The 19,395-nt window shown below is 38.8% G+C and overlaps 3 protein-coding genes across 3 annotated transcripts; all 3 read right to left on the bottom strand.

Annotated features, from left to right (window-relative positions):
* Positions 1–1,904: 1,904 nt before the first annotated feature.
* LOC124132197 (GTPase IMAP family member 4-like) lies at positions 1,905–17,301 on the bottom strand. Its single transcript, XM_046495980.2, has 5 exons — positions 17,295–17,301; positions 17,092–17,127; positions 5,413–5,526; positions 4,409–4,525; positions 1,905–4,068 (listed from the first exon to the last, which is right to left on the bottom strand). Coding segments are annotated over exons 2-5 (1,440 nt in total). The 5' UTR covers positions 17,093–17,127; positions 17,295–17,301; the 3' UTR covers positions 1,905–2,860.
* On the bottom strand, positions 9,846–14,925 carry LOC125372358 (GTPase IMAP family member 9-like). The gene is made up of 5 exons (XM_048382078.1): positions 14,833–14,925; positions 13,177–13,997; positions 12,863–12,946; positions 12,507–12,647; positions 9,846–11,817 (listed from the first exon to the last, which is right to left on the bottom strand). The coding sequence occupies exons 1-5, from the start codon at positions 14,835–14,837 to the stop codon at positions 11,708–11,710; spliced, it is 1,161 nt and encodes a 386-aa protein (XP_048238035.1). The 5' UTR covers positions 14,838–14,925; the 3' UTR covers positions 9,846–11,707.
* Positions 11,708–13,981, bottom strand: LOC124132108 (GTPase IMAP family member 9-like). The gene is made up of 3 exons (XM_048382561.1): positions 13,177–13,981; positions 12,863–12,946; positions 11,708–11,817 (listed from the first exon to the last, which is right to left on the bottom strand). Exons 1-3 carry the CDS (start codon positions 13,979–13,981, stop codon positions 11,708–11,710), a joined length of 999 nt encoding a protein of 332 aa, XP_048238518.1.
* Positions 17,302–19,395: the final 2,094 nt, after the last annotated feature.

Here is a 19,395-nt window from a genome sequence, read left to right on the forward strand (position 1 = left end):
CGGCCAAGGCCGCCGCCTCACCAACGACTACGTCGACGCTGAAGGATCGCCGTTCGACTTCCTGCTTGTGTGTAAGTGACAGAGCGGGTCCCCGTAATGGGAACGTTGGCCACTCGGTCCCGCCGTGCTTTCTGTCACGTAATATAACCAGGACTGTACCATTTGGACTTCTTTCAAACTGCATCAATAAACCTGGCAGCTGTCGTCTTAAACTTCACCTGGAGTTTTGTCTTCCATCGTCACGATATGGCTGAAATACTGCCGATGTGACGTTAAACTTTAACTCACTCACTCCATCGACTACCCTGAATTACCATCCGAGGGTAAAACGTGCGCTCTTGTACAGTATTTTATGCATATCATTCTATACTGTATCTGATGTACCCATGTGGGCGTTTGTTTTTAAGAAATAAAAGATGAAACATTTCCATGTTATTTAAATTAATACCAAATACAATATATGGCTCACTCAGTGTGTATCGTATGTTTAGTGTCATTGTAAACAATATAACATAAAATGAAGTGTTCGTAGATTAGAACGACCTCCCCTAGTTGTTTACAGTCCAAGCTCTGTCGCAGCGCTTGACACTGTTTTGCCTGCTTGTAACACTGTTTCCTGGAGTCAAGTACGAAGCACGTGCCTCATTCAAGACATTCGACTGTGATAAATTCTGGAAATTCGTAAGTGCATAGACTTGAAGGGCCTGTTAATTATTGCTGCTGTCACATTTTTGACACATTGTATTTCTTTCTTCGATTGTTAACCAAATCATGCGTGTTTTTATATAATTTGTTAATTATTCATTCATATACTTGTGTGGTTCAGCACTGATTTCACAATTTAGTTCTGTACGTACCGATTACTTGTTTAACTTTCGCGTTTCAACTTGGGAATCGACCAGTACCCACTCACTCACTCGCCCAGAAAGAAACGCTGCATGTTTTAACAAAAGAGTATAATCTCATAAATGTTTTATTTTAGTGTAGCAAAAACAACTCTGTGTATAAATGTACAACCCTCAAGCGAAAAAATCCCCCCAGTGTAATGATTAAAGTTAATTTCGTGTGAATGTGTAAACATTGAGTGTTAGTTTAAGTAGTTAACCATAATTGGTATTTACAAACAGTTCACACAAGAAGATAACATATAGATATTACACTCTAATGTCAAATCGAAAAACTCGCAATGTCCCCGTTTATATGGTTTTCCGTTTTTGGATAAGACATTCAATCGTTTTTTTCCTGAGTTATCAACATCTCCCGTATACTGAACTTTTCATTTCCATCCATGTTTAATTGTATTGGAGCAACCTGAATAATATAAAAGGGACAAAATCCTTTCCATATTCATCAGAAATCTCGATTGTATGATTCCGACTATATCACGAGCACGTGTTTATGAATCATGGTGTATGGTACTAGGTGTATGCGAAAAGGTGAGCGTATCATGCCTCCGCGTGGCACTTGTCACAAACACATGCAAAGACAAGTCAATAGTATTATGTATGTGTGTGTGTATGTGGTGTGTGTGTGCGTGCGTGCGTGCGTGCGTGCGTGCGTGCGTGCGTGCGTGTGTGTGTGTATGTATGTATGTTGGCTGAAGGTGAACCTGTTATTTTTAAATTTAATAAATTTCGGCCTTGGAGTTTTTGTGTTCCTTACCATGTTATAGTGCACCCAATCATAGATGTACTTACCAGATGTTTCAAAGGGAAAGAAACGCTGAAGAACATCACATTAATACGGCATCAAACTACCTTATCTGAAATGACAATTGTTTTTTGTGCTTACAGTTAAAAGACTGATCAATACGGACTACTGATTCACATTTGTAACACGTGCAGTTTGCTGGTTTTCAAATGTTCATAGTTCAATTCAACTGTACATGCATAACCAACACTACATGTGATTCAACACAAGGGTACACTTTATTAAGATAATTACAGTACTGTTAATCATGATCACAATCGCCTTTATCATCAATACATTATGTAACACAAACCAAAGTCACATTGGTGTCCCAAATGTTAATTAAATCTGTAATATTTTGGAAATACATTCTGAAATATAAATGGAAACATTTTCCAATAGTATCATGGCGATATATAACTGGCTTTTTTCATGCTTCCTTCTGGATTATGGTGAATGTTGGCAAGTGTTGCGTGTAGTTCCACTCATGGTAAATGTTTGCAAGTGTTTTGTGTGTAGTTCTCGTCGTGGTGAATGTTGGCAAGTGTTTTGTTTGTAGTTCCACTCATGGTAAATGTTGGCAAGTGTTGTGTGTAGTTCCACTCATGGTAAATGTTGGCAAGTGTTTTGTGTGTAGTTCTCGTCGTGGTGAATGTTGGCAAGTGTTTTGTGTGTAGTTCTACTCATGGTGAATGTTGGCAAGTGTTTTGTGTGTTGTTCCCGTCGTGGTGAATGTTGGCAAGTGTTTTGTGTGTAGTTCCACTCGTGGTAAATGTTGGCACGTGTTTTGTGTGTAGTTCTCGTCGTGGTGAATGTTGGCAAGTGTTTTGTGTGTAGTTCCACTCATGGTAAATGTTGGCAAGTGTTGTGTGTAGTTCCACTCATGGTGAATGTTGGCAAGTGTTGTGTGTGTAGTTCTCGTCGTGGTGAATGTTGGCAAGTGTTTTGTGTGTAGTTCTCGTCGTGGTGAATGTTGGCAAGTGTTTTGTGTGTAGTTCTCGTCGTGGTGAATGTTGGCAAGTGTTTTGTACGTAGTTATTGTGGTAAATGTTTGCAAGTGTTTTGTGTGTAGCTTTCCTCCTGGTGAATGTTGGCAAGTTATGTATGTAGTTCCTTGGCCAATGTTGGCCTGTTTCTCCGCATTCTCTGTGTGGGAAGTTGTGTATAGTCTTCATGGTAAAATCTGTCGGAAGAAATTTAGGAAAGCCATCCCTCTTTTTTTCATGCCCCTTTTGTACCTCCCGATGGTTTCTTCTTCTCCTCTCTGGATCGCCTGTCTTTCCATATTCCGAAGCTTCGGCAACTCTTCATCGACATTAGTTGCATATCTCTTCACTATTGCTGCTTCTTCTGCTTGTTTCTTCTCCGCCACAATCTGTTTGACTTGCGACCCAAGGGCAGACAGTTTTTGCTGCATCCTGGCTCTCTCTGATCCCTCTGACCTTTGGATACGTCGGATGATTGTATCTTGCTCTGCTTTAGTTTTTACCTCTCTCTGTACCACATTTTGTAACTTCATCTTCTCCATCGTGGTTTCCTGGGGGCCCATTGGTTTGCGAAGTCTCTCTGACTTTCGTTTCTCAGATGCGAGTTCTCTCTCTAGATAATGCTTTTCATGGTCACTTTCTTCTTTGAGCCGTTCAAAGTATTCCTTTTGTTTTCTGAATTCTTCTTCCATCTCCTTTCGCACCTCTTCCTCCACCTCTTTCATCATCTCCTCTTTCTTCCTTTCCAGTTCTTCCATAATTCTGCTTTGCATGACTTCCTCGGCCTCTCTGAACGTCTCAGAAGTGAAACAGCCGCCTTCATTCGACTTCACTATGATGTCAATTCCATCTAGAAGCTTCTTGACATCCTCATCTTTCTCGTGATCCTTCCCTCTGTTGTTGAAGGTGATATATCCACCTTTGGCTTCCCCCAGAATCTCTTTCAAAGTATCAGGACAATCTTCAATATGTTCCCCAACATCTCTTTCAATCATATCCTTGTTTGTGAAAACGATGATCATGTACCTCTTCATGTCTTTTCCGAAAATATCGTCAAGACTCTTAAACACTTGGGTATCTTCCTGGGTGAATCTTCCAGTGAAGGAAACAACCATAAGGAATGCATGGGGACCAGGAGTGGACATAGCGATGCATTTCTTGATCTCTTCTTCAACCATGGTTTTATCCAAATTGGTGTCGAATAGCCCAGGGGTGTCGACAATCTGGATAATCTTACCAAAACGTTCCCTTCTGTGGTACTGGCATTTGTCAGTTACTGCTTTCAATGAACTCCTAGAGGGAAAGACATGTTCATTCAAGATTGTATTTGCTGTTGCACTCTTCCCCGCTCCCGTTTTCCCCAGAAGTACCATCCTGAGTTCTTCGATTGGTCCTGAAACATACCCCATCTTTTGTAGAAATCAACAAGAAATATTACCAGTCCTATATGCTCAGCAGAGTTCTCAATACATTTGGGCAGATTATTTATACTGGATTTTTAGATACCGGGCAAATACTAGTCAAGCAATTATTGGTTTAACTCAGATGCCAATGTGACTCGTATTTCAGATACTCAGCATTTAGACTCCGATTTTGAACTGTTCTGTTGATTAGTACTGTAATTGGTTTTCAGTTTAGACTTTCTGAAAATTAAGAGCACGATTATCCAGAAAAAAACATGAAATACATTTCCAGTCACACAACATTATCAAAATGTGTTTTTAAATACCTACCAGAGTTTTCCCCAAATGGTTCAATCCGTGCAACCGAAACGTTTTTCATGCTGCAGTTTTGACACATTCCAGTAGAAACGTCTATGACGACATTGCATTGTGGGCATAACCCCTCACCTGAAGATAAAAAACATGAAATATCTGTGACTACATTGCATTTCGGACATGAACCCTCATTTCATATGATTGTAAATGATACCTTAATGCTGCAATATTTTGATTTCGGAATCCAAGATACTCAAACCCTGCTGATTCTGATAAGGGGATTCACAGTAAAGGCCACAACAAATTACGTATTTGGTCTACACTTTGATGCTTCATTAACAACCAAAACTAAAGATATTTTTGAAAATATTTTGAACAGGCAAACACACTAACATTTATTAAGATTTTACAATAATTTATATTCAATCAGTTGACGATATTAATATGGAAATATGAGAAACAAAACCTCAAGGTGATTCGGTTAATTTATTGAGGCCTTAGGATTAAGAAATGGAGAATATTTTGAAAAAAAAGAATGTACACATGTAGGTTGGAACCGGAAGAGGTTACGAGCTGCCAATCACCAAGACGTAGAGGACGCCCTCTTCAAATGGTTTCAAGCCGTGAGAAGCGAAAACATTCCGCTTAGTGGTCCGTTACTGCAGACCAAAGCTGACGAACTTGCAGTGAAATTAGGCCATGAAGATTTCACGTGTAACACTGCAATTACTATTGTGTTTTGTCTTATCCAAGATGGCGGACGTTTCCGAGCGCAAACGTGTATAACGAACAACGGATATAACGAACTGATTTCTCGGGTCCCTTGTAGTTCGTTATATCCGTGTTCTACTGTAGGTTGGAAATAAAATGCCGACAAATGAATCCAAATATATGGACAAATGAGTATGATAAATGTATGAGCCTTCAAGAATCCATGACACATACAATACAGTGAAGGATAATTGGTCCCATGGATGTTTTTGTTCAGAGAAAACTTAAGGTTGGGAATAGGTACTTGCCTTGTGAAGGAACATTTTCCTCTTTTCTATCTTTTTCTCCGCGTGTGTGGTGACATTTTTTACAAACTAAATCCTGTTTGTCATTGAGTTCGAAACACCTTTGACACACCCACACTGAAATGAACAATACAAAAGTCAAGAAACTAAGCGGGGCATTCAAAGAAACAATCTTTATTTTCAAACCATAAACTTTCACGATTCTTTTCGGATGGTGATTCATAATATTTAAAATGTGTGAGAGCAAGTAATGCTGCAAGGTTTATAGCTGCAAAGAAACAGTAATTAAGAATAATCAGCAATTACGGATTGTCTGTCCTGTGTGAAAATACTCCCGAAGTCCCTTGGTGAGTGACATTATTTCATGAGGGACAGTTCATCGGTAATTCCGAGTTGAGTAGGTTACTATGTACTATTACTCAAAGTTATCTTTAGCCTACCTGAATGAAGTTGTTTAACGCCGCACTCAGCAATATTACAGCTATATGACGGCGGTCTGTAAATAATCGAGTCTGGACCATACAATCCAGTGATTGACATCATGAGCATCGATCCACGCAATATGGATCGATGACATGCATCAACCAAGTCAGCGAGCCTGACCACCCGATTCCGTTAGTCGCCTCTTACGACAAGCATAAGCCATTTACAGCAAGCTTGGGTTGCTGAAGACCTATTCCACCCCGGATCTACACGGGTCGAAAGTCAAAGAGCGCATGTTGTGGCATGATAACACCCAAACCTGTTCAAGAGGTTTGAATCATATTTGCAATAAGCCTCCACAGTAGCCTCATTTAAAAACCTATTTATGACCATCATTCAGCCAATTTCGTTCAAAATGTAATGAAATTTATAAGTGTAGTTAGTCGTGGGGTTCAAAATATAGTTGATATGGCAGATGACATCTTAACCTCATCACCATAACACTGTACGTCCTAATTGATAACATCTAGGTGAAATAATGGGGGTTAAGTCATTTAGGTATTCCCACTGTACTAATTGTGCGCCCCTTTTTGCTGATCTGTTCTTTATTAATCTGAATCTGAATTTCTGCTTGGATTGGCAACTCAATCTTGGACTGGCCAAGACATAATGTATCTTGATGATCTGATATCGTTCGATAATAGTCAAATAGACATGTCCCTTCCATAGATTTACCACTTTGAAGTAAGAATAAAGAGACAAGTGAAAACGCCATCTGTTTCATATTTAGATGATAAAGATTCAGAGAGACAATAAACTCGCCACAGGGATGACTCCTCAATAGTCAATTTTCTTTATTTTATTTTGAGCAATATTCCAGCGTCCCGATTATGTTCTCTTTGAAATCTTCGTGGAAAGCAAACTCGATTGAACCTCAAACTTTGTGAAATGTTGATAGCAATGGCTGGATTCGACTCTAGCTCATATCTTTCAAAAAGATTTATGGCAGACATGTGGAGGACATTTGCAAATATGACGCATCAGTGTCAAAAATGATGTCCGATGCGATTCCCTATTTTGACCTGTACCATATGTTCCCGTGGTTTTTTTAGGTGAACAATTGACTTGCCTTTACATGTGTTTGTGACGGGTTCCACAGGTGGGGCAGGATACGCTCACCTATTTCGCGAACACCTTGTATCATTACTGTTTGATAGTGATTCATAAAAACATGCTCATGATGTAGTCTGTTTTGTTGCATTTATTTAGAAGTATTTACGACACAGACATTTGTTTATCTTACATATCAATACATTCTAGTATAATACTATTGTCATCATTTTCTGAGAAAACATTTTTACTATTTGTTTCTCATAAATTCTTAAAATAATCACCCCTTTGTTGTGCAAGCAATGGATCTCAAATATCTTCAGGCTTATTATGATTACTAGTTTTAATACATTTCCAGAATTCTGTGGAATTCTTCCGACAGGATATCAACTTGTCGTGCTGTTGATTTTGACAAACAATCTGTTTTTTGTTTAAATCTATTCTAAAAGATTATTTTATCAGTTACATAAACAGTTATGTATAATTTCTCAAATTTAGTTCATAAAAAATTATGTAATAACGTATTTTGATGTCTTTCAACTCACTGTCCAACCAAAGAATATTACAAATCTGTCAATTTCTTCCAGAAATATTTTTTTCTAATAAAAAAGTAAGTTCTTCTTATTCCGCCAATTCTTTTCATAAAACCTGCTCACAAATGTTTCTTGTTTTTGCGGACTCCATTTACATTTCATCAAGGTTTCAAATGGGTAATCATCAAAGAAATTATCATGATATTTATCAACAGATTAAAAAAACAACAACAAATTATTGGCATGTGGTAAGATTCAGTCCTAGAAACTGGGTAAGATATCATATAATCTGCAGTGCTAGCCCCTGAATGGGTGATTCATGTCAATTCTACACGTTCATCGTCAACAAAACGGTCATTCGTTATGTGTATACCAAACAGATTATCATACATTTTTGAGATACTAGTTTGGTTCGATGCAAAAACGAACATAGATCATAAATGCATCACATGTGACGTCATAAATCCATGACTCGAGATGCACCATTTCTCTGGTGCATGATTAGCGTGTGTAAAGTTTGGAAATCATGTGCAGCATATCGTGATAAGAATAAACATACTGTGGTAACACCTGACTGATTTAATTTTGTCATAAAGTGGAACACATTGGAATCATCTCTCCTAAACGTAAATACTTTTCTATATGTTTCTATGATTCGCGTTTCTTTTGGCGATGCATATATATTTGTGAGATTAAATAGTTCTGGGGAAGTGTTTCTTTCACAAACACAGAGATTCCACCATGCGGTCGTCCTAAATTCTTCTTCTTTGATCTGTTAGTAGAGAATACCTAATGCCCCAATAACCAACTGACACAGGAATCATGCGGACTAAGCCATGTTTCGCATAGTCTAATGATGTCAAATACTTCAAGATATAACTGCAGGTCCAAATTATCATTATGTTTTCTGAGTCGTGCAATAGTCCAACAACATAAACTAATTTCACTGACACGTGATATTATGTCATTATGCCCTTGTTCACTACAATTGTAGTTTACCTTACTAATGTGACTGTTTGATTTCTCACCGTTCGGCCGCGGCCACATCCCCACGTATTTTCATCATCAGTGTTCCGTCAGTCGACTCAGTGTTAACATTCGGGTTCACTTCCGGTTGATACAACAGACTCTGCAGAGATTGCTGATGATTTTAGAAACCACTGGACCTATTGAGCTGAAATTTCCCATGCTTCATCCCACTAATGATGACACCCCAATGTGTTTAAGAGGTTCGAATGTGATCTACTACAACAGAATATTCAAAAATAACGTACATGGCCATTTATGGTAATTTTTTGTCCCAAATGTAATGATATTTCAACACACATGTTCCGCTTTTGCAGGAGTTAAAATTTTGACCTTGTTTGACCATGCGCTTACATTTTCGGGAAATGCATATACGACTCTGTAAATTTCTTCTCCGACTAAATTGGTACCTTGATGAAACTTAACATGGCATGTCTATGTTTCTCTTTATGCTGACATCATATATTCTTCATATCATTAGATTTTAGTGCGAGGTTTTGCTCAATTTTTAAGCCGAAAATATTTGAATATCAATACTGAAAGAAACTTCTGCTAAGTTTCTGCGGTTTTTTACGTTTTAAACTGTAGACTACAAATCCAGGTGAGCTACAATGCCACGGCAATATAATGCTTGTGTGAAATGATACAGGGAGTTCACATGGATATAAATTATGACTTGGCAGCTTGTCCGGCCGGTTTGCATAATGTTTTACGGATATTGAAATTGAAAACATTTCAAACTAGAGGTTTCCACATTTGATATTTTTAAGCACATATTATTCCTCTGCACCAGCAAATAGCTGATGGTGTTTCCTCTGTACTAGTTATGACTACTGGTTTGCTGTCATAGTTGCGACAGTTCAAATATATGAACTAATTTCGAGAAGAATATAAAGGTAGAAATAGTTCTACTTAGTAAACAAATATTTGCATGTTTTTAATCCTCAGTATTATGCAGAAACGTTTTTGATTACCTGTCTCATGTAGATGTCTTTGTTGCCATTTATGACTGTTGACGACATATTAAGATGAGCTACAGTGCCGTGGCATTATATTTGACAATTGTGTTCATTAAATCCTAATGATTCATTAAATTGTTAATGCTTTATTCGTTAATTGAGGACAGTTGTAATTTTACAATCGATATTTAATATTACCCAATTAGTTTGAATAGTTCAGCATAAAATAATTAGGTCTTTCAGGTTTAACAGTACAGCTTCAAGCAGGGAAACATATATATATTTTCTATTTTTCTGATAATCAAATATGAAATTTAAACTGTAACTTGGTACAAGGCATGCAACTATTACTAATAAAACAAAGAAAACATCATCAACTCTGATATATATTCATGTATTTATTACAGAAAAGGACAATAGACCATCTGTATATTTTATTAAAAGACACCTTCTTGTTGCGTTGTCTCGAACTTCCGAGTTACCCTTCCGACGACTGCCGATATAAACCTTTTGTCTTGGCATACAAATATATCATATAATGGATTTTTATGTTTGTATGATGATTTCATTGTTGTTTACACATAGTCAGTAGTACCTTAATCATATTTACATTATCGTGATTCTGTTTAGGCCAAAATCATATCTCTTAATTTATATTTACAAAACATTAATACAAATCTTTACAGATCAGGGGATCGCATGTTTATATGCTTTAGGGCACCACCAAATCTCAATTGCAGTGTTGACAATATTAAGAAATACATGAGCGTAAATATAAATTTTGAAATATATCACTTGCATGGAACGAAAGGCGACAACGATGACTGCAGTGAACGCGTTTCTGCTGGCTTTCGAATAGCTGCGCAGTACAACCCCAAACGCCGATGGTTTCGGGCATAAGCTAGAGGGTCGCCCCTTTACTTTTTGGTCTCTGGTCTGAGGCTGTATACAGGTCTATTCCAAAGAATTTTTTATTTATCATTTCCCATGACGCCCTCTGGGTCGTATCATGGATGGACTTCTGTGTCAAAATCAAAAGCATGGCGAAGACGGTAATAACAGGATCGAGCCACGCCATCATGTCGCTTAAGATACTGTGTTTCTGTCAAAGCTGGGCATCCACTGACAATGTGTTGGACAGTCTCATTAAATTCATTGCATAATCTACATTTCATATTTACATTTTGATGCAAAATCACACATTGATGGTTTTGAGTGGGAAGTTACTGGTCCTCAGTGGTACTAGTCAGGCCAGCCGTCTTCTTCCTAACCATGACTCTGCGGGGTTGCCGATCCTCTCAACACACTGCACATAAACTCGATGCAGTGATCGTTCAGACTGCGTGCACATCAAACCAGGTAAGGATAATCTGTTGCCGTTTCGATTCGTATTAGGGCCAAAACGTAACTCTCATGTCAACAAGTCTTTCCCTTTCAAACTCCTTTACATCTTTAATAGGGACATTTAATTGACAGAACCTATATACCGAACGAAACAAATGTTTATGCATAATCAACAAAATTGATTTGTTTAAATTTAAATGTTACGGTGTACCGGTCTGGTGGCAGAGGGAGGTGATCCAGTGTATCGATGTACTAGACTGTATCACACGTAAACGGTAACGACACTTCCATATATATCGGCATAACCATGTTCGTGGGAAACTGCCGTGGTCAAATTGAACCAACCATGATTCATGCCGGAATACTTCCTCTCCAACTTTTGAAAGTAACACAGTGACCCCTGTGAGAAAAAGGTCAGTATGTATAACACATATTTTCGTGTCCCTTTATGAAACTTTCGTCTAACATTAACAAATCTTTGTTTGAATTTTGGCCCATCGTATGTTGGGCCCTTATCGTTTCCGAAAAAGACTTAAAACTTGTTAGGACCATTAAGTTTCAATGTAAGATTTTACTTTCTTTTGATGCCATTCTACTGTGCGCTGCGTCTCTATCAACTAAAAGCGAAGTCTCTATATTGAAACCCCAAGCATTGTTTTGAAACCCCCGGTAATATTCAGTATTGTTTTCAATACACGTTCCGTGAGTGTAAGGTAGTGGCGACCGAGTACTTATTACGTCCACTATAACAATATAAGATACGCTCTTTATGTGACATGATATATCATTCATTAGCAACGGTTAATTTATGTATGTAACTGTGATATGCTGACAGAAAAGACATTTAGAACAACTTATTTGTGTCACATGCCATTTATATCAACACTAAAACGAAGAGTTGTCTCAATTTTTCTGAGACTCGAAAAAGGAAATGAGTTCAAATAAACTTCTTCTTTTTGGTTGGCTTGACTGCACAGTGTCCGCGACCCTGCCCTTTGGGGTCCTCCCGTCATCTGAAACAGAGGCGGAGTGTGAGTAGGTTGGGTCCAAAACAGAGCGAAGCTGGGATTCAGGCAAACGAACAAACTCTTAGTTTTTCATGCAAATTATGTGACGCGTGCTACAGCAGGACAGGACATGCTTACCATTGTCGCATAACCCTGGTGTCATGACTGATCTTCAGGAATCCATTCACATACCAGCAATTTTCGCTACAATTTTCTTTTTAAGAGGCAGGTATCAGACGTGGTAAAACGCACGAGCTTAAGAATGGCGCTTATCATAGGATCCTGGCACACCTAGGTAACCGGGCAACCTGTTCCACCCATAGGCAACAAGTAATCGTTACACATATACATTTGAAAACTCATGCCTATTGGCGTCTGAACCGATACTTATGTACTGAGTTCAATATAATTTGTAGGACCTTTCAGGATGGATTCGTATCATCGGTAGGTCTTTCATCTCCAGAAAGTAATTCGTGTAAGGAATGTTTAATTCAATTGTCATATGACGAAATATGAATAAATCTTCATTCCCTTATGACCCCATGTTGCTGTGATGCAAGCATAAGTTCTAGTAGTTGGGTTATGGATATTAAAATAAAGTAGTTTCTTAATCATTCTTCACGTTTGTGGCCATGTCATAGTTGGATCTACATACATTGAAGATATGAGTCTTAATCTGTCTTGAAGATACATACCAATTTTATCCTTTGGAAGGACAGCTTGGATGTTCCTATGTTTGGGTTTTATCTTAGGAGGGACACGTTCTGCTTGAGTCGTTTTGTATGATGCGTTGCCTGTCTTCTTCACGTTTGAATATGTGTTGTCCGATGATCTTTCTGTCAGCCATACATGTTTCGATTACTAACAAGCAACCATGACATGACTGCATAATTATTTGTAAAACAGTGAAGTTAGAAGTTTGTAAAAGACATCTATTGTTCGAACCCAACCGAGAAAAAGACATTTACAAATAATAATTGTGATAATTATCTGATAAACTTTGATATTTAAATGAAGAATAAAGTGTTTCTGATATAATAATATTCTTTACCACTTGGACGCTGCTCTCCGTGTGGTGGAGTTCTGACTTGTGTCGGTTTGGCGCGTCTTAGAACAATCTGTTGAAAACCTTGACCTGGAAACGAAAATGGTACCTATTTCATTGTTCTTTATGAATGATATATTAACACCAATATTCAAAGAGGAACTCAATTCATCTTTGTCGCTATATTAGTGCAATAATATTGAACGCGACGTTGAACCCCATTTCACATCACCCACCTCATCTTATTTAAATGTGCTGAGCCTGTGTAAATATCCACTTTACCAATAAGACAATGAAAATGTCCATGTTAAGCTTCTCACCATGTGTTGGTTTGTATTTCGTATCTTGTCCAAAGGCTTGGTACTTCTGTGATGTCGTCACAGTCTCTCTTTGCAACTCTGCATCAAACTCTCGTCTCATCCCTTGACGCATCCGTTTCTTCATTTCTTCTTTCTCTCTCCTATACTCGTCCTCCTGTTTTCTCTTCTCTTCTTCCTCTTTCTTCTGCTGACACCCAGTGGCCTCATCAAGCATGGCCACGGTGTAGACCATGTTGCTGTTCTGCATCTGGAGATCCTTCAACATGGATACAAGTCTCTCTCCATACTTCGCCCTGGTCTCCCAGTCTCCCGTGTTGTCAAAGCCAATATACCGCCCACCACATGCCGTTAAAAACCTCTGAAGTTCTGGCGTACTGTCTTGAAGGAACTCATCCAAAGTCATATCATCGTAGGTGAGTTCGTCCAACTTTGTAAAGATGACAATAGTAAATCGGAACACACCCTCACCAAATATTTCTTGAAACAAGTCAATCATTTTCCCCTTTTCCGTTGTAAATCGTCCTATTTGAATTACCATCCCAAAGGCATCGGTACTCGGTGTAGATGTACGGATAGTGCCAACTAGCTTGGACTTACAAGTATTTATGTCCACTGCAGCGAAGAACCCAGGTGTTTCAATAACCTTCAGTGCCATGCCGGGAGTTGTTATCTTGTATGTGTTGCCGATATCCCCCGCAGGCGTAGATACTTTCAATCTCTTTCCTAAAAGGGATTCAATAACTGCTGTTTTCCCGGCCCCGTGACGCCCGATGAGAACAAGGGATGCATTATTTGGCGTTGACATCGTGACACATAGATGCCTTCATCAAACAAAAAAATATTTTTGACATTCAACATTTCGCATGATTGCATTATCATTGAAGCAACATACTTGCACTGAGAATTGTGATATATTGTGGAAAACAGTGAAACCTCGTTTACACGAAGTCAATTAGCTCGATATATCGTTTAAGAAGAGAGCATTTTGGTACCGGTAGAATCCGTAAATGGTCTTTGGTCAACACTCCGCTTGTCTCGCACGTGGATAACTCGATATATTTGTTTAGCTTATGACTTCGAATTAAGAAGGTTTCACTGTATATACATTCTTTTAAAAAAAGAAACGCACAGGTAGTATGTAGTTCATTGAACCTGACTATACAAACAATCCGGTATATAAATTGGATATATGTTGTTGGAAAATGTTGATGGTCTGATATTCGACAAAAGGTGCATCAAAACACAGCCATTGTCGATTTGCAATGTCTCAAGCGGCATTGTTATCACACTTGTTTGAAAATGTCATGGAGGAAAACAGGAAAGCAAAATGCACGTGCACTTTATGGCATTCGTAACTCGTGGTAGTGGCTATAAAAAGGCACGCATAAGCCAATAATTTGTCATTTAATTGTCAACAGTTTTCAAGTTCGAAAAGGCCGAGACTCAGCGCTGCCGATCGGAACATCGACATAGAACGTATCCAAAGAGGGGAATCGCAGTCTTCTGTTGCACGCTACTTTAACGTCCACCACAGCACCATTTGCCGCTTTTGGGACCGATACACACAGTTCAATTCCACTGCAGACCGCCCGAGAACCGACCGACCAAGAGTTACAACCCCTGCACAGGATCGCTACTTTCGACTGTTCCACCTACGTCATCCCAATGCCACAGCTGCAGAGACTGCAGGTCGAATCCCTGCCTTGAGGAGGATATGGACCAGACTGTCAGGAACCATCTTCGCGAGGCTGGAATCCGACCCAGAAGACCAGTTATCGTCCCTGTTTTGCAACAGATCCATCATCAACGCTTGCGATGGTGCCATACCTTACAGCCTTGGAATTTGAGAAACTGGAGACGAGTGTGGTTAGCGATGAATCACGATTTCTTCTTCACCGGCGAGATGGAAGATTACGTGTTTATCGTCTTCGAAATGAGCGTTTTTCCCCCCATTGTGTACGTGAATTCGACATTTCGGTGGCGGTAGTGTCATGGTGTGGGGACAATATCCTACACCACGAGATCTGACTTGGTTGTGATTCAGGGAAGTCTGACAGCAAATCGCTACATGAATCAAATTTTTCAACCTCACCTTCTTCCAATCATTGACCGCCATAGGGCCAGAGGGAGCTGCTTCAACAGGACAACGCTCCACCGCACACAGTCACTGTAGACTACCTTCATAATGCCACATCAAGCTCTTGCCCTGGCCGTCGAGATCTCCAGATCTCAACCCAATCGAACACCTCTGGGATGAACTCGATCGACGTGTACGTCAACGTCAGAACTCGCTGCAGAAACTCCCACAACTGGACAACTCGTTACAAGCAGAATGGCGCAGAATTCCGCAGGACAGAATTCGTACACTTATCCAGTCAGTGCCGAGGACATGCATAGCCGTGATTGCTGCCCGGTGCCCGGTCACGAGTTCAGGTCAACCTTGTGGCCTTGTGTGATATGACAATGAACAGTTTTCAATTCCTTTGTACAACGACAACATGTGACTATCGAGCTCCAAAATTTCATATTTGTATCTATGATATTAAATTAATATATCGACTTTATTAGGTACAATAAATTTGCTAAAAATGTACCTGTGCGTTTCTTTTTTTGAAGAGTGTAAATCACTGTCACAAAGTTGACTGAAATAGAGTGCAAAACCTAATGGTGACACTTTGGTAGCATAATTTTATTTTATTTTATTTTTAATTCGACATTTCTCGTTTTTTCAATTATCTTCGTTACTTCGATTATTTTCTCGCAATTACGATTATTTTCTCATAATTTAAATTTTATTTTGAAGAGACATCGAAATTTCGAAAATGTTGAAAGTAAAATCTGATCGAAGGAGAAAACAGATTTCCCGAGAAAACGTATCCACCGGAAGTGTTACATTGAAAAATGGTTAGTAAACGATAATTAGAAATACCCCCAAAATATTTACATACTTTTCATTACTGTAAAATTCATCACATGAACTTTAAGAATGTTTCTAAAATTAAAATGAATTTATGGTTCAGTCAGGAAGTCATAAAGAATGATAATTTACCTGCAATCAGGTTTGTTCTTCTATTTCTTTGATTCTTCAACGATAAATGAATTCTTCTCGACGGTTGATCCCTGATTAGAACTCCGAGTAAGAATCAGAACGGCAATTGACGTACAAGCGTTTAAAACGTTTCTACATAATTATCAATCGTGAGACTATATATCATGCTAAACGTGGAACCATTGATCAAACTGACAAACTGAAAATTGCACATACAGATACTATGAATAAGGGCAGCCAGATCGAGTGTAAAAATCTTCCGATATTTGCACATGCTCATTTTAGCCGTGTTGATTGGTCAGGTGAAGAGATAGAACGTCACAATACGATAATACGTCATTCATGACGTCACACATGGAAAACATTAAGTCATATGAACAATAGGTTGACTTTAGTGAAGGTTCTCTGTCGGGTTTACATCTCATGTTCTTTTCTATGAGTCATATATAGAATCGTGATTCCTCGGAGCTCATTGGTTATTTTCTAAATATTGAAGACCGCCTCCGTGGTGCGTCCGGAGAGCGGAAGGTCCGGGGTTCGATCCCCGGCCGCGTCATACCAAAAGACGTTAAAAGATGGTACTTGTTGTTACCCTGTCTGGCGCCCGGCATTAAGGGGCTAAAACAAGGACTGGTCGGCTCGGAGTCGGTATACTGTGTCTGAGTGGGATATTCATGTTAAACTGTGGCATGGTATCTCAGTGAGCTAGCACTATAAATCGGCATCAGTCCAGACTAGTACAAGCAGCCACACAAACACACACACGTACATGCACGTCGCTATATAAGTGCAATAATCTTGGACGCGACGTTAAACCCCATTTCACCTCACCACCTCTAAATATTGAATTTAGAAAAAATACTTACTAGCTGACTTCACAGCAAATTCCGCTTTGAAATATTCTGGAAGAATAAAATTAAAAAAGGTCATCAAAAGAACGTAATATGAATATGGAGACTATTGCACAAGGGAAAGTCACGACACGCACACTGAAACGTTTTTTTATACTTCACTTCTGGAATAAAAGAACATGAAGCTTAAAACGTTTTCTAAACATATTATATATCACCTTTATGTTTATGTCCCGCCAGATACTCAATCATATACGAAATACATTATCTGTATTGTCACGTGATCTACGGTCGACATGTTGAAGAGGGTAATTCGTGAGAGGTGACAGTATTGTTCTCGCATATATCATTGATTACTTAGAATGAACATGTACACCGTAAACACGTCTGAAGGTTGTAGACTTTGTAGGTCAATGTTAATGATTCGCATTTTATTATATACGATGATGCCGTTCACGAATGTTTTTCGCTACCTGGAGGAATAAAACGTGCATGTAATTTAATTGTATTTCTTTTGTTTATTGTTTGACGTCGCAGTCAGCAATGTCCCAACTGTAAGACAATGGAGTGTAAATAATCGAGTTTGTACCAGACAATCCAGTCGTTGACATCATGAGCATCGATGTACGTAATTGGTGAGTAGATGAGTTTGGTTTAAAAGAATTATTCCAGTTACATCAAGAGTCTGGACCAAACAAACCATCCTTTAAACAAGCGCCCCACGCGTCAGGATACAGTGACACGCAATCAACCACCTAGCCGGACCACCCGATCTTCTGAGTCGCTTGGTATGACAAGTATAGTTTGGTGGGGATCTACTCCAGCCTGGAATCTCCAAGGGGTGTGTAAGATTATGACATTTAAAATGACATTAATTTTTTTAATTTATTTTTAATTTTATTTACAGTGATTATTATAAGGGTAACGCTATTTTTCGGGGCATTATGATTTGCAGAAGCCCGAGGTCTTCCATTAACCGACGTCGGGCAGTTATGGAAGACCTCGGGCTTCTGCAAATGATAATGCCCTGAAAAATAGCGTTACCGTTACGTCGGGCAGTTAATGGAAGACCTCGGGCTTCTGCAAATGATAATGCCCTGAAAATAGCGTTACCGTTATTATGGCTAACATGGATAGAATTTGTTATAAAAAATTAAATATCAATATCTGTTTTGAAACATTTACTGCAATCAACACACAACGAATGTCACTGATCCACTTTTACAAATATGGAAAGGTCATAGAACAAACCAGATAACGTCACTATTGAACATCAATATGACATCACTTACCAACGGGAGTGATAATGGCCCGTCGTCAAGCAATATGAGGGCATTATCAAGTTACAGTGACCCGCTCATTTCAACATGCGGGCGGTTTAATGATAATTCTATCCATTTTAGCTGTAATACAAAGTGGTCATTTGAGCATAAACAGTAGGAGTAATGAACCGGTGTGTCATGTTATATTCAGCATCTTTATTGGCTGACCAGTCATTTTCAGTACCAACACCTCATGAAATAGAACGTGTTTCCTTTGAATTTGTTTCTTCGCGTGGTAATACATATTGTATAATGGGGTCATCATTATGTAACCAAATGTCGCGAGCTGAAATCTTGATTTACATTTGAGGTCGGTATCTTGGTATCGAGTCCATTGTTTGAGTTGATTCTGTTCTTCCCTGTAGCTTTAATGTGTGCAAATAGCACGCTCTACAAATCAATACCACTTAAATAAAAAATAAAAAACCTGTTGACATTTACTGAATACATTACGAAAACAAAGTGTCTGGACTAGATTGATTCTTCTCTGGCGTTGCATTGGCCTGGCGCTGACCAATCAGAATCTTCGAATTACTGATAGTGTGCATCTTGAACTTGCATCGAGGTACATACAGACATTTATCTGCACGTTTCCCGGAAAACTCTACTTACGATAACGGCCCTAGTATCACGTGGAGACGTGTACTAGATATATATGTATGTCAAGGACGAGAAAACTAGTAGTGAACATTCACTGAGCAGGATTACGTTTCCCCTTTTCATGAGAAAGTATTTTGTTTTAGTTTCAACATACTTATTTCATGTGATTAGGATCAGGTATAAGTTATCACGAATTTATAACGCCCTCCTGATACTGTCGTAGATGAAAACATACACTAATAATTTACTTTATTTGAAACAAAGATAGGAGCGACGACTCAAGATTACGAAGTAATGACGATCATATTGCCCCCGTCCCACTTTTGAGAGCCTGCATATCACTGATACGGCCTTACATTTTAGACTTAGATTAAGTCAAGTACATGTCAAAATAGGA

Source organism: Haliotis rufescens, unplaced genomic scaffold (genome assembly GCF_023055435.1).
Source record: "Haliotis rufescens isolate VD_foot unplaced genomic scaffold, xgHalRufe1.0.p SCAF_4, whole genome shotgun sequence".
NCBI classification, from domain to species: Eukaryota; Metazoa; Mollusca; class Gastropoda; order Lepetellida; family Haliotidae; genus Haliotis; species Haliotis rufescens.

Excerpts from the sequence above, each read along its gene's own strand:
- LOC124132197 (XM_046495980.2), bottom strand. Across the intron at positions 4,526-5,412 it reads GGAAAATGTTCCTTCACAAG|GTGAGGGGTTATGCCCACAA; the intron begins GCAAGTACCTAT and ends TTTTATCTTCAG. Across the intron at positions 4,069-4,408 it reads ACCATTTGGGGAAAACTCTG|GACCAATCGAAGAACTCAGG; the intron begins GTAGGTATTTAA and ends GGTATGTTTCAG.
- LOC125372358 (XM_048382078.1), bottom strand. Across the intron at positions 12,648-12,862 it reads CGGAGAGCAGCGTCCAAGTG|AAAGATCATCGGACAACACA; the intron begins GTAAAGAATATT and ends TATGGCTGACAG. Across the intron at positions 11,818-12,506 it reads CCTTCCAAAGGATAAAATTG|ATGACGGGAGGACCCCAAAG; the intron begins GTATGTATCTTC and ends CCTCTGTTTCAG.
- LOC124132108 (XM_048382561.1), bottom strand. The coding sequence starts at position 13,981 with ATGTCAACGCCAAATAATGCATCCCTTGTTCTCATCGGGCGTCACGGG. Across the intron at positions 12,947-13,176 it reads GAAATACAAACCAACACATG|GTCAAGGTTTTCAACAGATT; the intron begins GTGAGAAGCTTA and ends TTTCGTTTCCAG. Across the intron at positions 11,818-12,862 it reads CGGAGAGCAGCGTCCAAGTG|ATGACGGGAGGACCCCAAAG; the intron begins GTAAAGAATATT and ends CCTCTGTTTCAG.